General features: G+C 33.0%; 1 protein-coding gene across 4 annotated transcripts; it reads left to right on the top strand.

The window, feature by feature from the left end:
• Window positions 1-388: 388 nt before the first annotated feature.
• On the top strand, window positions 389-22,241 carry LOC110019939 (nuclear pore complex protein NUP98A). 4 transcript variants are annotated; one of them, XM_020717833.1, is made up of 13 exons: window positions 389-520; window positions 681-746; window positions 1,317-1,595; window positions 3,332-3,931; window positions 4,193-4,417; window positions 15,028-15,695; window positions 15,859-15,946; window positions 16,077-16,137; window positions 17,535-17,676; window positions 18,091-18,207; window positions 18,606-18,783; window positions 20,616-20,678; window positions 21,343-22,241. In XM_020717833.1, exons 2-13 carry the CDS (start codon window positions 728-730, stop codon window positions 22,014-22,016), a joined length of 3,114 nt encoding a protein of 1,037 aa, XP_020573492.1. In that variant the 5' UTR covers window positions 389-520; window positions 681-727; the 3' UTR covers window positions 22,017-22,241. The 4 variants fall into 4 exon arrangements, with proteins under 4 accessions (XP_020573492.1, XP_020573489.1, XP_020573490.1 ...); XM_020717830.1 differs by having other exon boundaries at window positions 389-524; XM_020717831.1 differs by having other exon boundaries at window positions 389-524; window positions 610-746; window positions 3,359-3,931.
• Window positions 22,242-22,851: the final 610 nt, after the last annotated feature.

Genomic DNA, 22,851 nt, shown 5'->3' with positions numbered 1-22,851 from the left:
ATTGTATAGAAAAGGTTTTGTTCATAAAGAAAAGATATGTAACTAAATACTTATATAAATGAAATATGATCTTCAATCAACTTTTACCTGTGTTATTATGATATGTCACATTGTTCTCCAGTAATTTAGTTAATTTTGATATTTACTTTACTCAACTCAAGTTTTATAATAAGTGTTCAACTGAGTTGTTATCTTCGCTGGGACGAGTTTTAGGGATAAGTTCTTATTGCTCGAGCATTGAGGGTCAGCCTTTGTGCACATCAATCGAATGTCATGATGTCATTGTCAGCCACTTTTGGATGCCTGATTTGTAAATAACAATATTTGTTGTCATACATTATTAATTTTTTTTTAATATATGTATTTATCGGGGTAAGTAAAAGAAAAAACCCGGAGGGTTGCCGCATTGGAAGCATTTTTCTGTTATTTCTATCTCTTCGTCGAAGGGCCTACGATTCTCCGGCTAGCGCCGGTGTTCTGTTCGCCTCTCGATCCGACGTTCTCTCCGACTTCCAATTACGCAAGTGTGATAAAGCCGCTCGGTGTTTTAGATCGTTCAATTACGCGTTTGGAGTTTTTTTTTTAATTTAAGCAATTTATTTTATGCAGCGTTGTTTTGAAGCAGTGGAGTACCGGACGCTTATTCGTACTCATATTCTCTCGCCTTGCTTCTGTCTCGGATTTTCGGATACGTTGTCTCTCAACGTGGAAGGAGGAATCTGCAAACATGTTTGGCTCCACCAATCGTATGTTGATCTTTCGATTCTCCTTGCATTTGCTGTTTTGGTTTCATGCTAATAGGTCTTTTTTTTTTTATAATGTTTTGAGGGGCGTGATTGAAGTTTGTAATGGCTTGAGAAGAATTAGCGTTTTTTTTTGTTTGAGATTTTATGCTTTTTGATTTTTGATGGGTTCTTTTGCTGTCTGATCATCCTGATGCTGTGGGTTTCGTTTTGATCTTTTTTGTATATATATATATATATATATATATATATGGTGTGAGTTCTTTAACGTCCTGATGATGGGGATGGATTTTTATTCTGCTAATGGATTTTGTGAATTGTGGAAATTTGAAGAAGCTGGGTTTAGCTTTTTCTTGTAATTAAGTGCTTGTTTGCGTCCACTGCACTTTTGATATTGGAAATTCTTGTTCTAACTATGTGCTTATACTTGTTCCCTCGTTTATTCATGTTCATGATTCACAATTGGTTTGATTTTGTTGTTAATAATGTGTTTTTTTTAAGGATATTAGTGAATTATGCTTTTTTTTTTGCCTTCAGAGATGCACTAATGACACCTCTTTTGTTGATGTTTAGCCTTTGGGCAGTCTTCTAGCAGCCCATTTGGTTCTCCTTCAGTCTTTGGGCAAACAAACAGTGCCGCGAATAACCCTTTTGCTCCAAAGCCATTTGGGAGTCCAAATCCTTTTAGTTCTCAGACAGGGCTTTCAGCATTTGGTGTATCAACTGGAGTTTTTGGGCAGCCTTCTTCACCTGCATTTGGTGCATCTTCTTCACCGGCATTTGGGAGTTCAATGCCTTCTTTTGGGGCTTCATCTATCCCAGCATTTGGGAGCTCATATTCTTCTTTTGGTGGTGAGTAATTTTTTGAAAGAGGCATTTGCACATACATACCACTCATTTCTCATGCATTTACATTTCTAATTCCTAAACTTTTCTTTTTAAATGTATAACTCCCAGATCCATTATATCACATAAAAATGCGACTATTTTATCTTTCAAATAGTGAAATATACCTTTTCATCTATGCGTAAATTGGCATACATGTAAAAATTAAAGTATAGGTGCTAGACATGTGAATGCCTATGAATTGAGTGATATGTATCTAAATCTTCCTTTTTCAAATGTTTTTTAATCGTTGTTTTTTGATTGAATAGTATATATTTCGTAAGCCCAATACTTTCATGAATCTCTTAATATAGGTATGATTCAGTGAATATTACATCATGATTTGTACATTTCGTAAGCCCAATACTCTGCAATGCCTCACATACATATGCAAACATTCGATGCACCTTTAAGCATACATATGATATCTTATTCTACTTGACCACTGAATTTTTAGTAGTAAACTAAAGCTTAAGAAGCAGTCATGGACAATACTTAAAGTATAAATTCGTTGCCTCAGATTTTGTGCAAAAATTCACAACAGTCATATATGTCTGGACTTCTTATTATTGTTTTATTACTTTACTTTAGATATGCCTTTTTTCATCAGACTGCTATCAATCTATGCTTTTTTTAAAAGCTATAGTTCATGTCAATGGAATAAATAAATTTTTTTTGAGGCTATATTATGGTCAGTCCTGTCTTTTGAAAAAGTGAATTTTAAGATATGGTAATGAACAAGATTTTTATGTTCATTATATTTTACTTACTTTTAATTCAGTGAATTAATTGGTAGGAATCATTTCATTTTCTTTGTTTTTATGCACATGATAGTATGAAATCATGATATATTATGTGTAACATGTTCACAACCTTCTTTGAATTTTTATTTCTCCTTTTTTTATTGTTGTGAAAAGGTTAAATCTTAAGCCAGTTCTAGAATCTGCAGGCACCATTTCTACTATGGATTGCAGCAAGAAAGGCAGTATATGTTTACAATGGTTATTTGAATTTTAACAAAAGGAGTGCAAGTAGTCTTGACTCTTTTGTGTGGAATGTAGAAAGAGTTTCATTTCGGTTTCAGTTGTTTTTTGCAACCTACGCCTTTTTATTTCCTTGCAAAAAGTTATACTTATCACAGTTTCATCTTTGAAATACTGCAGTAATGTAAATATAACAACAATATTATTTCTTTTTTTGAACATTTGCTTGTAATTTGCCAACCTAGGGGCTGCTTGGCGTATTTTTTTTGTTCATGTAGTACTATGTTATTTATGATAAGCGATGTTTGATTTGATGTTATCTTTCACATTGAGTTAATTTGGATAACTTTAGTTTTTTAAGATTCAGGTAGTATAATTTTCTCAAAAGTAGATGCCATACAAATTATTCCAATATTACCCGCTTAAAAATGGAGTATTTTTAATCACTCTTAATTATTCTAATTAATAATTTATTTATTGAATAAGGCGACATTTTAAACCTAACACACAACATTTGAAAGATAGTATTGCTATTTGAATAGCACTTTTATCTGGATAACAATACAATCTAAATAACATTCAACCAAACGCACCCTTTAAAACTTTTTATCTATTGTCATTTGAGGTCAGTGCTCTCTTATAGGCATCACGCCTAAGTTTCACATGCAATTTTTTATTTTTTGGTAATTTTTTGCTATTTATCTTCCTCATTTTTATTAGGATCTTCTGTTTTTGGGCAAAAACCAGCTTTTGGAGGATTTGGGTCTACTTCCAGCCAGGCTAGTCCATTTGGCGGCTCATTTCAACAAACACAGCCAGCATTTGGAAGCAACATGTTTGGTTCTTCTTCACCATTCGGTGCTTCAAGTCAACCTGCATTTGGTGCAACCAGTACCCCAGCATTTGGTTCAACAAGCTCACCAGCATTTGGTGCAGCTTCTACTCCCGCGTTTGGTGCATCAAGTACCCCAGCTTTTGGTGCTACCAACACTCCAGCTTTTGGTTCTAACACGGCGCCGGCATTTGGTTCTACATCAACTCCATTATTTGGTAATACAGGAATGGCATTCGGGGCATCCAACACCCCAGCATTCGGCGCTCCAAGCACTTCATTGTTTGGCTCTGCAAGTACTCCGGCATTTGGTGGATCAACTACTCCAGCTTTTGGTTCTTCCAGTTCTCCAGCTTTTGGTTCAACAAGTGCATCTTCCTTCAGTTTTGGTTCTGCGCCGTCATCTTTTGGCCAGTCAACACCCGCATTTGGCATCTCACCGTTTGGTTCAACCCCCTCGCCTTTTGGAACTCAAAGCTCTCCATTTGGTAAGATTTCTTAACATATCATTTGTTTGGTATTCACTGGCTTATTTCTATAGTCAATTGGGCTTGATGCAGTTTTGGTCATTTGTAGCCATTTGAAATTGTTTTGTAGACAGTTTTTTTTTCTTTTTATGACCTTTTCAATTATAGAAATGTGATAAATTATTTTTGCTGAATTGTCATATTTTCAAGGTTCATTTTCTTTCTTTCTATACTAAACGGTATATACTCACTCGGAGCCTTGGTATGATTAATATTATTCAGGTGCTCAGACATCAACACCTACATTTGGAAGTCCTGGTTTTGGACAATCAACTTTTGGGAGTCAAGCTGGAGGCAGTAGAATAGCACCTTACACTGCAACGTATGAGCCTAATGCTACCGGTACACAACCTGCTGGAAAGCTAGAATCAATATCTGCAATGCCTATTTACAAAGATAAAAGCCACGAGGAATTGAGATGGGAGGATTATCAACGTGGTGATAAAGGTAAGATCGTTGAAAAGTGCATTAGAAATAGATATTAGCAGAATTTTTTGTGTCCTGAATCTCCCAACAAACACTTTTATCGAGAAACTTATAACGAATCGCTGTTCATGATTTTTTATGTTGGATTTTTGTGAATAAATAGTGTAGAATAGTAGTTTAAACATGTCAACTATTTTCTTGAAATCATAGTTTGATTCATTCAGGTTATATTTGTGTTTATGAAGTAGATGCATGTATGTATGAAGTTATATGCATATTGATGTATGAGATGAACCTGTCTTCTTTTAGAAAGAGCATGTCATTCTCACTCCTACGAAATTCATTGCTACCCAATTTGTCTCCTTTAGAAGTTGGCTCTATAGGGCCTACCTTACTTTTTTGTTTTAATTTTTCATTCACTTTTTTTGTTTTTTATCACTATTAACTTGCCGTGGTTATACCATTTTGATACCACACCATCAACTAATTAGTTCCAATAGACTTAATTTGTCATAGAACAATCTCAATGAACAACGAATAACCTGAACCCACCAATTTTTGTCTTTATGATCCTATTTTTTATGGCCAGATTTTCATTTTTAAATTAGCTTGAAATGCATTAAGGAACATGAAACCACAATATTAACTAGGGATTAGTTTCTTTGTAAATAGGATCTATTGTATCTGAATTTCATTATTCATTAGACTTTAAATTATGAAGATTACCAGCGATTTTTGTTTTGCTTTCTAATTTATTGCCTCAGGATTCGACAACTCAATGTCTTCATATTCAATCCTAATATCTTTAGGATTCAATGTTTGCTATATTTTTATTTATTTTTATTATAGCATCATTGTATTTTTCACTGTTATGCTACATAGAAGTTCAGAGATAATAAGGAGAATCTACATTTGATTTTTATTGATTTAGAAAAAGCTTACGATAAGGTTCCAAGAGATATCCTTTGGAGAGTTCTCGAGAAGAAATGTGTTGATATGACTTATATTCAAGTCATTAAAGATATGTATACTAGAGCTGTTACTTGTGTTCAAACTGAAGGAGGATTGACAAAATATTTTCCTATTTCTGTTGGATTATATCAGGGATCGGCCTTAAGCCCATATCTTTTTTGCTTTAGTTATGGATGGTCTTACTGGACATCTACAAGAGGATGTACCTTGGTGTATGCTTTTTGCTGATGATATTCTTCTCGTGGATAAAACGAGAGAAAAAGCCCAGGAAAAACTTGAATTATGGAGGTCTACATTGGAGTCTAAAGGCCTTCGTTTAAGTAGAACTAAAACTGAATACATGGAATGTAATTTTAGTAGTAATAACTCTAATGACAGAAGTGTGGCTTTGGGTGATCAAATTATTAAAAGGTGTGAACGATTTAGATATCTTGGGTCCGTTGTCCAAAACGATGGTGATATAGATGGGGATGTTAATAGTAGAATTCAAGTTGGTTGGTTGAAGTGGAGGAATGCTTCGGGCCTTTTGTGTGATAGAAAAGTACCGCTAAGACTGAAAGGAAAATTTTATAAGATGGTGGTGAGACCTGCAATGCTCTATGGCGCTGAAGGTTGGCCTTTAAAAGCGAAGCATAATAATAAGTTAAGTGTTGCCGAGATGAGAATGATTAGGTGGATGAGTGGCTTTACTCTTAGAGACAAAATGCGGAATGAATATATTTGTGATAGGGTTGGTGTAGCTCCTGTGACAGACAAAATTAGAGAAAGTCGTCTTAGATGGTTTGGTCATATTAAACGTCGACCATTAGATGATCCGATTAGGAGAGTAGATGTTTTAAATTCGACTTGTGTTAAGAAAGGCAGAGGTAGACCTAGGAAGACTTGGGCTTATTGTATTAAAAATGATCTTAATTTACTAGAACTAAATGAAAATATGACACTAAATAGGACGCAATGGAGAAAAAGGATTCATGTAGCCGACCCCACGTAGTGGGATTAAGGCTTTGTTGTTATTGTTGTTGTTGTATGCTACTTATCCTATGACATTGATATAAAGAAAAGTATATATTATTTTCCATTCAATCTCACAAAATTTATGTTTTTGAACTAAATATTATCATTTTCTTTTTGTTGCAATTTTACTTTTATTGAAATAAGTTTTGTATATTTTCCTCCGATGCTCCTTTGTCATAATCTAATTTGTCTGACACACACACTACCACAATGAAATAGAGCTTAATATATCAATCCACTGAAAAATTTATAACATCATAACAAGACATGCCATTCAACATAACGACAAAGCTACTAATATTTAGAAAAAAATTCTCAATAAATTTGTGCAAAATAGTTTTTTGCTAAAGAGCATAAAATATTTTATCATACGCAAAGTACTCTTAAAAAATACTAATCAAAATTTTTAAGGGTGCATTTTGGGTGGTGGTTGCTTTTTGTAAGGTCTGATGCAAAATCGTTTTAAGAAAAGTTAAGCTACCTCTCTTTTCATTTAAAGCCACCAAAATATGGCTTTCACGTTCAGACATTTTTTTTTGTACTGCTTAGACAACTAGCGTAGCTAGACTACCGTGCCTTATGTAAAATTATGTTTTGATCTCAAATCACCTAATAGACAAAGATGACTTTTGAATTTCATTATTCCCCAATCGTCAATGTTGAACTCCTCGTGATCTCACTCAATCATTTTATGGGATTTCTCACCTTCCATCTGTGTATTTTATATTTTACTCATAATATGGCTTAAACATTTAGACTAGTTAAGTATTATCTGATTTTCATTCTCATTTTGGTGGACACTTTTGCTATTATCTTTTAATTTTGACACTCATGATCTCGTCACTTTTCCTTGAGAATTTTTTTCGTATCTTTTCTATTGATCACCAAAAGAATATTGTTTAGCTCGATCTCTAGTTTGACGAGTTATTGTCAATTCTCAAAATAGCACTTCTCGCTCAATCTTTTTTCTTCTGCCAGTTGAAGGTGAAAATATTGTTCTTCTTGGATCAAATCAATTAAGATTTGAACCTCTTCTTGATTAGACTCTCTAATTGGTATTACAATCACCTTTCTCTACCCAATATCCCATCTTTTTGGAGTTGCTAACAAATCATTCTCAAGTGGTCTTGTTGTCTCTATCAACATTAAACATATTCTAGAATTCTTGTTACTTAGTGGTTGTTAAGCAGTATCTTTCAAGTCTCAATCTATAATGCTTGTTTTCCAATTTTGCTTGTGAAGATTAACACACAAAAGCTCTTAACTTTATCCCACCGTTTATAGAATTCGAATCATTTTCTCAGCCCAATTTATAAGTTGAATTTAGGTGAGTCAAAATCTCGATGTTGACCGTCAAAAGTGAAGTTTAGCCAAAAAGAAGTTTCTTGAAGAAAAATTCTTCTTTCTGTCCCACTGGTCAAAGCTTAGCAAGCTAATAATACTTGTCTTTGTTTTTATTAACGATTGGGTCAAGTGTTTCGAAGCAAGAAACTATGACACCCACGCATTTTCTTAAACCAGTACGACTCTTGATGCGGATTTCAGACTCTACCCACGCCTAAAGGCGGTTTCCCAATCGTCATTCCCGCATCAAAAGTGACCTTAAAGTAAAGAGAAGAATCCAACATGAACAAAATGGCCCTTTGGAGTACCAAGGCAGGTTTCCACCTAACTCAACTCAAGTAAAGAAGGAATGCTCAACTCATGATCATTAGCATTATTTTCATGTATTCTTTTTGTAATGCTTTTTATTTTTCTTACATTGTGCAAGCTGGCAATGGGAACAAAGCATTGCCTGAAAATTATCACAAATTCAACCCAAAAAATAAACATTAGATTTTCATCTAAACCTATTATTATCTTAACCATCACATATGGGTTTCATCTTACAATACAAACACAACTAATAATATCGTTCCACAACTAATGCATAATTGCATAAATAAGAGATGAGAATTGGTAAAATAACATAAGCTCTTAATAATGTAATATATTGCTATAAAATAATTGATTAAATAAATTATATTTAAATACATTTTAATTAAATAATATGAGTCAAAATCAAGTTTAATATAAAGCCTTTTAAAAATTACTTCTCCAGCACTCAATAAATTTGTTCATTAACATAAATAAATGAGTTTGTTTGTGTTTAACCTTGGTTCATTTAGCCCTCAAGTCTTTAATTACCAGCTTGAGTGAGTATTAATCAAATTGATTCCAAACTATTCCGTGAGTGCATTCGGTACACTTTTAGCCTTAGAGGCTGTAAGAATTTTGAAGCAATTAAGATGTTATCTTTGTCCAAGTGATTTCACCATTTTTAGTCTCGAAGGGAGAGTTCTTTCTCTTGGGAAAATGATGGAGTGCAATTAGCTAATTAGTTCAGATTGGTTTTCATTATCATAGCCCAACCACAAAGAGCGAATTGGTCAACAAAATAAGTTGAAGTATATTGGATTTGATGTCTTTGTAGGAATATCATCATTTGTTACTAAATTTCCTTATTTATTTTAATTTAAATTTGTTTAAATATAATAAAGAAATGGGGGGGCTCATTCTTAATCATGATAAACAGGACCTTATGTTTATTGACGTGCATTATTGATTGGATTATTGAAATATGTAGAATTTTTGCTGTCTCGCCTTAATTTTCTAATTTTATTTTATTGAAAATTGTACAAGTTGATAATGTTGTTGATTTATCATCAACAACACTGATTTTTTGTTTCTTGAATTTTACTTTATTTCTAAATCTTTCCTTCTGTTTTTCATGAACTTGAGTACCCCAAAACACCCATTTTTCTCTATCATATTATACATCACTTCTATTCACTTCATTGCCAACAATAAAGAGATCTCATCTTTTTTTTTTCTCTTCATGGTTTTGTAAAATGTTCTAAATTCGAGGAATGCAATGGTGATCTCATTCATAAACTAACCTTGTTAGGAAAATTTGATGGCAATTTTGGCTCAAACTACGGATTAGTAGTGGAACATTGTAGATTGAAGTTTATGTATGATATTATCACACCCCGGGTCCATAAGATTGTATTCTCCAACAATACAGGGCGTGATGAAAATAATTGAACTTTTTGCATTCTCAAAAAAAAAATGATTGTATATAAATAATAATAAAAATAAGCAGAAAAATATAAATTTTAATTTATTTCACAAATAAATGTCATACAATCGATACAACTGAAGGAAATTGAAATAACAACAAAGATACTACCCAAAGCTTAAGAGGGAAAACAAGTAAATTAAAACAAATACTAAACATACCAAATAAGAATATAGATTTTTCAAGTCTGATCCTATGAGGCCGGTCCTATAAGTGGTTGAATGAAATTTATTATATAAAAATATCAACGAGTGGGCTTTGCAAATAAAACCCAATAAATACTATTTATTAAAGCATAAAATACAAAATAAATGAGGCACATGCATAACAAAATCTGCAAAAGGATTATCACATGCTTATGATCATGAAAATGACTGACTTGAGCACATGCTCTTTTTTATAGATATTTATAGGTTATCACATCAGGTGTGCTTACACGTATAGGGTTTACTAATCCTTTTAATACTACTTGATAATATACAAGTGCAGTAGGTGTGCGTGTGTGTGCTTGTATAATCAGTCTTCAATGACACCATGGAATAAAGAAATATAGTTACCAATCCTATGAAAATCTATTGATTTCTCTGAGGACCTGTCGATCCGACTAGCCATAGCAAAATAGTTTAATACTGACATAATAATATTATAATATCTTATTTATTTCATAAATCTTAATTAAAGCACAAGAATATTACTACAACATGTCCACCGACATTTATAAACAATTATGAAGCTGCAATACTGAATTTCAAAGCTATAAAGGAAATAATAAATACTAAAATCATGAATTTCCAGCAATTAAACATGCGTTTCTACCGAAATAAATTAAGATTAATGCACATGAAATTCATTATAAACAAAATTGATATCTAGTGCAAATATATGAAATTTAATGGGGACGGATGACAAACCTACAATTAGTTAGGGATAATAAATATAGCAAGTGTAACACCTATAACTAGGAATTGTACGTTTATCCCATTATAAAGAGCAGTTCATTGCCTCGTTCAATTTATTATTGCAATCGACGTTGAATGACAAATCCTGCACAAATCAGCATCCTCAAAATCAAACATTTATGCAATTAAATATATTAAGATTAATTATTTATTAGGTTAGATATAGGTATTGATTTGAAATTAACATTATTCTAACCTAATGATATTTCCAAGTAAAATAATAAATTTAATGATTTTAAATTTGATAATAATATTATCGGAAGAAATAGAAGTAGAAATCAAGGAGTGAGCTCACCATAGGTCTCAACTATTGTGGTAAGGAGGACAGAGCTGCAAAGTTGCTAGAAGGAGAAAAAAGATAGGAGTTTCGGTGGTTTAGATATGCCACGATCCCATTGTTCCCTTCTTGAATAGCTCTAATTGAGATTGTATCGCAAAGGTTCAACGAAGGAGGGGAAATATAGAAGCTTCGGTGGTCTCTGTATGCCACAATCCCGTTTTTGTTTTCCTGGCTAGTTTTAATCACTATTGTATGACAAGGGTTCAGTCACTAGGGCAGTGGCTTTGGGCGAACCACAATCAAGAGAGGGGAAGGACGTTGACAGTGGTTTCAGTGGCTATAAAAGGAGGCGAGCGAGAGGCGAGTGATACCCCGACTTCGGTTTTGATTCTTCCTAAATAGCTGAGAGGAGTGGTTACACAACGATAAAAAAAGGAAAGACAATAATAGCAAATCAAGGAAGAAAATGAAAGAATCGTGCATTGGGGAAGTCAGTTCAGGATGAGCAATTCGGGAAGGCGTCGGGGATTGCGTTAATGAATGGAGAAGGGGAAAATTTCAGTTCTTACATACATGGGCAAAAGTTAGACTCTAGCTTCAGTTATCTTGTTTCAAGCCCTATGTTGGTAAGGAGGTGGCTTTCTTGTGAGAGTTGTTTTATTTATGCTTATATAGTGTTGCTTTGGGATTTTCTCTCATTTATGAGTTTCTATTGTTTGCGTTGTATTTGCTCAAATAATCAAAGATGAATGAAAAGAGAAAAAGAACATTTCTTTCTTCTTTATTTTGGTCAAATGACACTTTACTATATTCTTTGTTCCTCACTTGCTTCTTGTCTTTTTGCTTTATTTTCTTCTCACTCCCTCGTGCATTGGGGAAGTCAGTTCGGGACGAGCAATTTGGGAAGGCGGCGGGGATTGCAATAATGAGTGGAGAAGGGGAAAATTTCAATGCTTACATATAGGTTGTTGATGTATGGCAAAAGTTAAACTCTAGCGTCAGTTAGCTTGTTGCATGCCCTATGTTGGTAGGGAGGTGGCTTTCTTGTGAGAGTTGTTTCATTTATGATTATATAGTGTTGCTTTGGGATTTTCTCTCGTTTATGAGTTTCTATTGTTTGAATTGTATTTGCTAAAATAATCAAAGATGAATGAAAAGAGAAAAAGAATATTTTTTTTTCCTGGCACTTTACTACATTCTTTGTTCCCCACTTGCTTCTTTATTTTCTTCTTACTCTCTCTTTAGAACTCCTTGCTATTGCATCCGACAATTATTTATTTATTTAGTTTCTAAGTTCCTCATCTTTGTCATTCTTCTTGATCCATCGAAGATATATTTGTTGTGCAATATTTCTTGTGGATACTTGAGCGAATCTCTCTCGAGTCTTTTCCTTCTTTTTATGTATTCCCTTAAGAACTTGGTGGGTGACTGTGTTCATTCTTGTTTTTATGTTATGTATTTAGCCTAGGATTTATATTTTTCTCAAAGTTGGGCTCTTTGAATACATGATCACATTTTTTTTGTTTGTTTGTAAATTCAGCTTCATCAGTTTTATTTTGAGTTAACCGTTCATGAGTAAAATATTGGAAAATTGAATGATATATAGATATTCATGTCAATATGCAATTTAGGCCACGCATTTGGTATGAAAAATTTTCCAAAGATTGTCTAAATGCTATGAACACGAAGATATTAAGTTCCATGTTATTGGAAAGTTTTTATGCAATGACATCTTTAATTTCTTCTCATTCTGTGCAAACTTTTAATTTATTAACTTTTGATGGAGTGGATGGAGGCTTCCAATATACATTTGATGCATTGGAGGGAGGTTTTTGATATGTACGAGTCATTTATGCCACTGGTTTACCATTGTTGAATGGGATGACCTACCTTGATCTTTCACTCAAAGTGCTTATAAAGTATAAGATATGATATTTAAGAAACATTTTAATAAGAAGTTAAATATATTGACTTGGAATCTTGAAAGGAAGAAAATTAAACTTTGGTTGAAACAATGGCATGGATTAAGCCCAACTTACTTAATATTTTTTGTGTTATGTTCAAGGAGTGTAAAAAAGTATGTCAGCTCAGTGCCCACATTTTCTTTTTTTTTCTTATTAAAATCATTCAAGTTATTGGTATGCCTCTTAACATTTTCCTTGTTTCAGTGTTTGTGTTAGACATGTTGCTTGGCATGCTCAAGAAAACCCTTTTGGAAGTGTTAGTGACATTACTTCCATGAAAATTTTGATACAAGATTTTTTTTTTTTGGAGGCTTTCAGCCTAGATCAACTTGATTTTCTTGATTTTTTTTTTTGTTTGATAAATCTAAAGACCAAAAAAGTATCAAAGAATTGTTGCTCAAGCAAAACATTTTAAATGTTTGGATTAATTTAGTTGAGGTAAACACGACTGGAATTTTATATAAGATATGTTATTAGATTATTTTGGGATGGTGGGTGAGGAAGAACATAGCAAAGGATGCTTGGAATATGTAGATGTTCTTGGTACACTGAGGGATAAAGAGCATAGGAAAGAAAAAAGTTTGAGACATGCGAACATTAAAGTTTACCATTATAGTAGTTTGTTAACTACCGTTCTCTTTCCAGCAGTGGTATAAATGAATCAAGCTCTCGTGTGTTGTTTGGCTTAGCTTAGTAAGCAAACATTTCAAAATTCTATGCAAGTTTTTCTCATTATCTTATCGAGCCAAATACACTATCAATTAACATAAAATCTATTTGAACATCTTATATAAACTATAGAATATAGTTGCAACCATTTATATTTGTAGATGTCCATGCAAATATAATTATCTCAGTGCAAATATACACAATCTTTGTAAGTGCCCATGCACACAGGGATATATATGCATTTTTGTATGTTAAAATAAATATAATGAAGTTATTATCAAACCATGCAGGAACAAACAAGACCTTGTTTGGGCTTGGTTTGTTAAGCATACAACTTTATAAAAAAATTAGTCTGACTAGAGCTAATTGTCAGGCGAACACGAAAACTTTTTTTGACAGCAATACATAACATAAGTTTTTTTTTGTCCCCTAATGAGATTGACACATTTCTTTTCAACCTTTTTGTCGAAAAATGAGATGGCATTGCATCTTTTAGGATGCATAACCATATCATTATGATAATTCTTTTACATTATTCTTTTACAAAATTGGTGGATAGTGCAAGATCCAGGATATGCTTGGAATGCCTCCTAGGAATATGGTTATTACCAGAGTGCTCTTGTCAAGGTTACCTATTTAATATTTCCAACCTTCGATATGACTTAGATGGATTTATTGGCTAATTTTTCCCATCCTATTCCTAGTCCCAATATTTTGACATCCATCTGCTTTCTCTCCCCCTGCACACCTTATCTGGCATTCTATCCATGTACATAATTTTCTTTTGTAATGTTGGCCTTCACCGCATAACATATATTGGCACCATTATTTATGATCTCTTCTATTAGAATATTTGTACTGCATGCACGAAATATTTTTTGATGCAGTAGTCAAGAAAATTAAAGGCTTATATAGATGTAAGCATGCACATATTCGGGTATTTAAGTGCATATACTACAAATTCTGCAATGATATTTGAATTTCTTCAATACTTGTCATGTCATAGAGTTCATACATTACTGTTCTTGAGGTCTTGTAGTTTGCCTATGGTTCATATGCTTTGTTTTTTTTGGGTGAAAACTAGCAATTGCTTTGTCTTCTCGCTGCGCAATATGTCCATGTATGAAGTAACACAGGTTGTTTGTATCCATCCACATTTAGTTCTTGGTGAAGTACATTACACTCGTAATTTGATGTTGTTAAGGAATAGAGCTGAAGATGACTTATCAACTTGTTTCTTTCCTTGTAATGTTTAAAATTTAGGCTTCATATTCACAAACATGTCAATGTGGACATAAATTACATCACCTTTAGTCAGAAAGAAAACTACAAAAAAAAAAAAAAAAGGAGTATATAGTTCTCCGCTAAAATGTTTCATCAAACAAATTCTAAGAATTGAAAATATATGTCTATGTAGAATTTGGAGGACTTTCTAATTTTTAACGTATAGTTGTCTCAATAGAATTTGTCATCATTTTGTGATACTATACTTATCAATACATATGTTTAATATGTTTGAGAGATAATATATTCACCTTTGATCGAGATCCTTGTACTAGCAATGCTCCTGTTATTAGTACTTGACTGTTTATGATTTGCTGATGCATTTTGCTCACTATAAATGACTTTGTATTTTCTATCACTTTGTTTAGGTGGTCCAAATCCTGCTGGACAATCAAGTGGAATAAGTTTTCCAACATCAACACAATCGAACCCATTCAGTCAAACGAGTGCTTTTGGTCAGACAAGTCCATTTGGTCAAAGTAGTGTTTTTGGTCAAACTAGTGCATTTGGTCAGGCTGCTGCTAATCCTTTCTCATCCACCATCTCTTCAAATCCTTTTGCTCCTAAAACTCCAGCTTTTGGTTCTACTGGTTTTGGATCATCATCAGCTTCACTTTTCAGCTCACCATTCTCATCATCCTCAACAAGCCCCTTTGGCTCAACATCTTCCACCCCTTCATTATTTGGGGCGCCTTCGTCTGGTTTTGGCTCTAGCAGTTCATCCTCTATTTTTGGCAGTGGAAGTGCTCCCGCTTTCGGTTCGTCTCCTTCTATTTTTGGTTCCTCAATGGTGGGATCCACTTCTTCCTTTGGATCTGGTCTAACTTTTGGCAACACTCAGTCTTCTGCGTTGTTTTCTTCAACTGCTTCTCTTGGTCAAACGCCTTCTCCCTTTGGGCAGTCTACTGGTTTTCAACAGAGCGCACCAGCTTTTGGTTCAAGTCTATTCAACACGCCATCAACTGGCTTTGGTGGAAGCCTCTTTAGCAGTTCAACACCTTCATTGAGCAATCCTGCAGGATTTGGTCAACTGACTGTAAGTGAAATTTAGCATTTATTTCCCATAATTTCTTTGAACTGAATGTAACTTTTGCTTTAATTTTTTTCTACTATGTTATAATTAATATATATATATATATATATATTTCTTTTCATTGAACTAACTGACATTGTTTTTTCACTGTACCTCTGCTTGCTAGCCCTCCTTTTCCACTCCTTTTCAACAGTCTGCTCCTGCACAAGCATCAAGTAACTTTTCTTTTGGTAACCTTGGTCAGGCACAAATAGGTAAACCAAATCATTAATGTAATTTTTTATTTCCTTTGTGAACCTTATTTTAAGTGCCTTTTATAGTAACTTAGGTCATACGTGAACATACAGTTAATTTATTATTTCACATTTACCATCTTCATTTCAGCTCCTTCTGGAGGGTTTGGTAGCTTCCCCAGCTCCTTTAATCAGGGAACTTTTGGACAGAGGTATGTTTCTATTATATATTCAAATATTCCGAACGTTATCTTGAAATTTGATAAATTTAGGTAGTTGTTAGCTTCTTTAGAGTTGTTGGAAGCATCTGCCTACTCTAAAATACATTTATTTCCCTTTTTTTTCTTAAACATTCAGTGTCCAGTTCTAAAAAGAATCGATGGTACATGAGGAATTCCATAGTATTTTTTTTTTCTTTACTTTTTGAAACTCGAAGATCGCAGGATCCTCGAATATCTCTACAAGGAGACAAATATGCTATGCTTAATAAAACAATAACTTTTTTGTAATAAAATGGGATGTGTTGGTGCTTAAGGATTCTTTTTGCAGCAGTCATATGGATTGTATAAACGTAGCCAGTCTGCATAATGAGGTTTCAGGAGTTCAAGTACACTGTATCACTGGTTATCCATAGAATTATTTTTATTGTGGTGAAAATGGTGCATTCTGCCATATTTTAGAGGAAATTGATTTCCTCTAGTTAGGTAAATATCAAAATCACATTTTCTTTTGGTCATTTTTTATAGTTAGGAGCTGAAAACAATTTCATCACATGTTTATTAGCCATTTTCCATGGAGATTGGCCTTTGGGACTAGCATGTCTATTTTCATTTATTGTAGCAACATATGAACAAACAATTTGTAGAATACAAATGTTGTGCTTGCAATTTCTTTTATTTAAGTTACTTTTTTTGCTTAAGATTGGAATTTTGCTGTCTAAGATTTACTCTCAATATATCCTTTTTATCCAATATTTTTTTACGTTGCTGTCTGTGTAATTGGATAAAGTTCATTTAGAGAATCCCCTGTTACAATGCCTGTAGATAATATCCTGCTGGTTTTCATATATTCATCTCAGTTATTTTGGACTCGTCTCTGCCAATGATAGATAATATTTTCTTGAAGGAACAAGTCTAATAAATATAATACTTCTCTGGTAAAAGTTAATATGACAACCACTTGAAATTTTCGAAGTGATATTTGGGGGTTTACATACCATACAATTCTTATGTATGTACTTATATAAAACCTGCATTTTGATAGCTACTTGTATCACATTTTAATGTCTCAATCATATCAAATATACAGATGAAAAGGTTTATTTCAGTTTAGAAAAGTTAATGTTACTGAGATTTTTTATATGATTTAAGGATTTGGGTGTTACATTAGTAAAAATTATTGTTTAGATGTTAGCTACGTAAATGCACAAGAATTTTGTGGTGTATATATATATATATATATACATAAAACCCCTAAGATATTTCTACAGGGAATGCTCCCGAAAGGAATTTTTCATATGATAGTGTTAGAATTCTGTATTAATAAATATTTTAATATTCTAATAGATAGTTTGACTGGTAATTTCTTGTTTGCCTTTCTTGTGTGGCAGCCCTGCTATTCAGGCTAACATTGTCATGCAACCCACGTCCATAACAAATCCTTTTGGAACGCTTCCTGTGATGCCTCAGATGTCTATTGGTCGTGTGGGCTCTTCTGCTCCATCAGTTCAATATGGAATTTCCAGCATGCCTGTAAGTTTTTTGAAATCTTACCAGTTATATTTAGTGACCACTGTTTATGCTCTTGTATTATGTATTTTTTTTCTTGAGTAAAGTGTCAAAATAATCCTCTGACAATATACATGGAGTGTATAAAGTGTCAAATTACTTGCTAGACTCTTTAAATTGGGGTTGATATAGTTCTTTGTGGGGATATTTAATCTTATATTCAAAGGATTTGGTACTAAATTGACAATTTTATAAGTTCTAGGGCTAAAATGATCCCCTGCAAAGAGTCAGGAAACTTTTCACACTTTTCCATTTTTTCTTTCACTAATTTTGCTAGCTAAATATAGTGATTGATCTGGCTTGCTTTAAGAAATGGTTTTATATTAGTGCCAAAAATGACATTTCAAATGGACATGATATTTTATTTTGTTTTTACAGGTTTCTGACAAACCAGCTCCAGTAAGGTATTCTTCTTTAGTGGCTCCTAGACATGTATCACAGAGAAGAATCCGGTTGCCAGCCAGGAGATATCAACCTAAAAGCGATAGTCAAAGGGTTTGCTTATTCTTAATCTACAAATCGGGATCTCTTGCTCGATTTTAATCAACTGATTATTTGAATAATTATGTAGACAACACTTGAAACTTTGCTATTTACAAAACTAACTCCCAGGTGATCTTTTGAATTATTGAACCGATGCATTTACGCGTTCCTTGTTCAAAATACTGAGAATTCGATAAAAATGGAAATCATGGATTTGCGTTTTATGGTGAATTTTGATATTTGAGTAGGAATTTGAAAAATGGATTAGAGAGTGCTAGGTTTGTAAATTGCAATGTTTTTGAGTGTTATGTATGTAATTGCCTCCTGATTATTTGATTATTACATATTGTTAACTCAATGTGATTTTCTTGGGCAGAAGTATGAGCTAATAAAAATTTCTTATTTCACAGGTACCATTCTTCGGTGATGATGAAGTGGCTCCAACGACTCCAAAGGCAGATGCACTAATTATCCCAAGGGAGAATCCAAGGGCACTAATCATTCGTCCAATTGAACAATGGCCCTCTTCAAATGGTGTTAATACACAATCAGCGTCAAAAAATATCGTTGGTTCATCTAGCGACAATGGTAATCTATAAATTTCTGATTTTATGTGTCGTTCTTTTTGTCCTTGTTCATGACTGGCAGGTTGTGCAAGCTGCAATTATAGTAGCTTAGTGATGCTTTTGAGGGACTTCAATTAAAACAATATCACTGTCAATTCCATTCTCTTTTAATGGGGCATTTACATACATACATACAATTCTATGTATTTACATGTCTCACACCTAAACTTTCATAGTTAACCCACATAACACTCAAATCTTTAATATCACACCAAATATAGCACTTTTACCACTTTTTTTAAAACTCAAATGCACCTTTTCATGCATAGGTTTAAAGCGCCAAAATTTCATGCGTGTAGATATGAATGTTTAGGGGTGAGATATGCAAATACATAAGAACTGTGTGTTATGTCTGTAAGTTTCCCTTTTTTAATATGTAAAGTTGGATTTTTTTTTTTTCTTCTGATTATTGATGTTTTCTAAAGGCTTTAGATAGCTAGTATATATGGTATTCTCTAATTTACTTAATGATTTAAGGATAATGCTAAACATTTGAGTTAATGTGTTCTTTCTTTTAATCAATTTTATATTGCATTCGTGGACATTTATAGTATTGACTATTGATTGCGTGTAGTTTGACTGTAACTTCTATAAAGTACTTACCAGGCAGTTTGGTTATCAAGTATTTCAGTTAAAAACTTGGGGTATTTGTATGCATACTGCACAATTCTTATATATTTACATATCTAACAGCTAAACTTTAATATTATTATTGATAATACTCAAATTTTTAACATAAAAAAATTCCACTGTTATTAGGTTTTTAAAAAGTGAAATGTACCTTTTTATGCATAGGTTTTTCACTCCGAGGTGATATAAATATAAATATCAAAATTTTCGTGTTAAATATGTAAATCCATAAGAATTGTGTGGTGCATTTTTAAATTTCCCTAAAAAAATCTCATATTGCCAACAATTTATCATTCATGAAAAAAAAACAGCTCCTGTGAGCCTTGGCAGAGTTTAAACTTGTGCAATCTGAAGCAGAGTTTAAACTTGAGCAATCTGAACGATTAAATGTGTAAACTTGAAATACAGATTATTAATAACCATATATTGGAAGTTAAATTCTCTTTCAAGGGGTAAACTTCTTGCTAAATCTCACATTAAAAAACTCAGCAAATCTGCAGTCAAGTTAGTTTTATTGGTGCATCTCTTGCAAGTCTTTCCAATTGTAAAATATAAGAAAAAAGGCTAAAATAGTCCCCTGATTTTTTGCAAGGGATCATTTTAAAGTGTCAATTTAGTCCCTAAGAGTCTTTTAATATGGGTTGAAATAATTCACACTGGACTATTTTAGCCTCAATTTAGAAAGTATAGGAATTAGTTTGGTACTTTAATAGACTATGAGACTAAAACGACCCCATGTAAATAGTCAGTGAACTATTTTGACACTTTATAAAATATTTTTGGTATTGATGGCATGCCATAGATATGTATAATGCTTTGAGTTTTGATTTGATGATAAGATGGTAAACTGTGTTCAAAGTTGTTGGGAGTTGGAACTAGTGTAACTCATGGAATTTTTTTTTGTGCTGATAAATTTTATGAAGGCACACTTAGATAATCTGCCACTACTAAATATTGATTCATGGATGCCCATTCTTCTTGCGAGGCGCTGACGGATTTTATTTAAATTGATTATCGTGTCATTCTGTCATTTCTAAAAAGTTTTTAAGTTCAATATCATTAGCCTTATCCCAAACTATTTTGGGTCAGCTTTATGAATCCTTATTTGCAGTATAAATTATCATTCTTTATATAAGTTTACTGATATTTCATGCTATATTCCAGGTAAAATTCATGCAGTGCCATCTGCTCCCATTGTTGATGAATCTTATACAGCTGATCTTCTTGGTGAGCTATATATATATATATATAATAATTTTGTTTTGTGCGTCTGGGCTTCATCCATTGATCATGATTGTTTTCATTAACTATATGGAAGAATATATTGTATTAAGAATTCAAAATCCCAAATTGATTTGTGGTCGCGGATTTAATGCAGATAGTATTCAGTAAATCTTGTAAATTTAGTTCTAAGTAAATTCTCAAAACCTCAATCTTGACCATTATTCAGCATATTCGGACGCTAAGTCTGGTTAAAATTTGGTAAATTTTTTGGGATATAACCTTAAATGATCTATAGCTTAAATCCTAGCTAATCTCTCAACCAAACAACCCCCCATGTATTTACATATCAGACATTTAGTTTCGTTTTTTTACATTTATATCGCCCCAATTTCCAGTATCACATAAAAATACCACTATTTTAACTTTAAAGTGAGATGCACCTTTTTGACATACATATGGAAAAATTGAAGTTGTGGTAAATAACACCTAAATACGTAGGAATTAAACTAACATATAAAATTAGAAAGGAATTAAATGGTATGCATGTAAATCTTCCATCTAATTATTATAGCTTATCTATCTCATACTCATATGTTCTCATTTGCAATTTTGATATTATATACTCTTCATTTTTCTTATTTATAATTCTCACCATGCAATGTTGCAGAAAGCCCAGCTGAGAATGGCCATGCAGAACAAACTCCATCCAAACCCCCTCAACAACCAAATGGCCTTAAAGACAACCATGCCAACAGAACCAAAGACTCCCACTTCTCAATTTCGAGCCGTCGAGCCAGCGAGGCTGCGATCTCTTATGAACACGGCGCAGACATTGAAGCCCTAATGCCAAAACTCTCCCTTGACAACTACTTCTGCGAACCAAGCATCCCCGAACTCGCCGCCAAAGAACGTGCCGAGCCCGGTTTTTGTCGCCGCGTGAAGGATTTCGTCATCGGCCGCAAAGCCTACGGCAGCATAAAATTCCTCGGTGAAACTGATGTGAGGAGACTTGATCTCGAGTCCATTGTTCAGTTCAACCATCGTGAGGTCGTCGTGTACAGCGACGAGAGCAAAAAGCCGTCCGTCGGTCAAGGGCTAAACAAACCGGCTGAAGTGACTCTTCTTGACATCAAATGCTTCAACAAGAAAACTGGGCAGAGATATACTGGAGGCCCGAAGGTTGAGAGATATATAGAGATGTTGAAGAAGAAGACTGAGGAACAGGGAGCTGAGTTTATATCATTTGATGCAGGTAAAGAAGAATGGAGATTCAGAGTGAAGCATTTCAGCAGATATGAGTTTTTTGGTGAGGAAAATGATGATGATTGTTTTGTCTGTTGATTGTTATCAGTAAAAAAAGAGAGGGAGGAGATTTTTAGGTGTTTTTATGAGTGTTTGTAGGTTTTTCTGATAAGGGAGTTGGTGTTAGTAAATTAATGTTTTGGAATTTATAGCTTGGTCCAGTTGTTTGGTTAGTTTATATGTGGATATAGTCTGATGGGTATGGATTGTTCATCAGGTGTAATGAATTTATATTTTTATCTTTTTATTTTTTATTTTGGCATATGTTGTATTCCTTGTGCTGATTATGATGTGAATGTTTAGTATTTTTGTGCTTTTAAGCTTTGTTGGTGCAAGTTAGTTTCTCAAATTTTACCTGTCACCTTTTGTATGAAAACGTGTATTTCACTGTTTAAAAGTTAAATAAATGACCCATTTGCTTTATGTTAAATTTCTTATCTAAAAATTCATTAATTCAAAATTTTAAAAGTATTAATTTTTTTTGTTATTATTATGAGTACTAAAAAATGGGGTTTTAAGTACGTAAATAATATTTTAGAAAGTATACAAGATTTTCAAGCCTTTGAATAAAATTATGCTGTATTCATTAAATTGTTAGATTTATTTAAGTTGGTATTTTTAAATTATTATGAATTAAAAATTATGCATCATAAAATTATGAAAAAATAAGTATTTTAAAAAATATTTTAATAAATGATTAAATGTTGTTTAATTAGGTTTGATTTATATAGTTCTGGGTGTATTTGTATTCACTTATAAGAATGAATTTTCTACTCTTATGTGGAGATATCCCTTTGTTTTTATAATCTATCACCCAATGTTAACTTGATTGTATTAAGATTGCGTTTCATCAGAGTTTTATGGTGATTTAAAT

The sequence above is a fragment of the Phalaenopsis equestris genome, unplaced genomic scaffold (genome assembly GCF_001263595.1).
Source record: "Phalaenopsis equestris unplaced genomic scaffold, ASM126359v1 Scaffold000088, whole genome shotgun sequence".
Lineage (NCBI taxonomy): Eukaryota > Viridiplantae > Streptophyta > Magnoliopsida > Asparagales > Orchidaceae > Phalaenopsis > Phalaenopsis equestris.
Note: the sequence above shows the minus strand (reverse complement) of the source record. Positions and strands in the feature narration are given on the sequence as shown.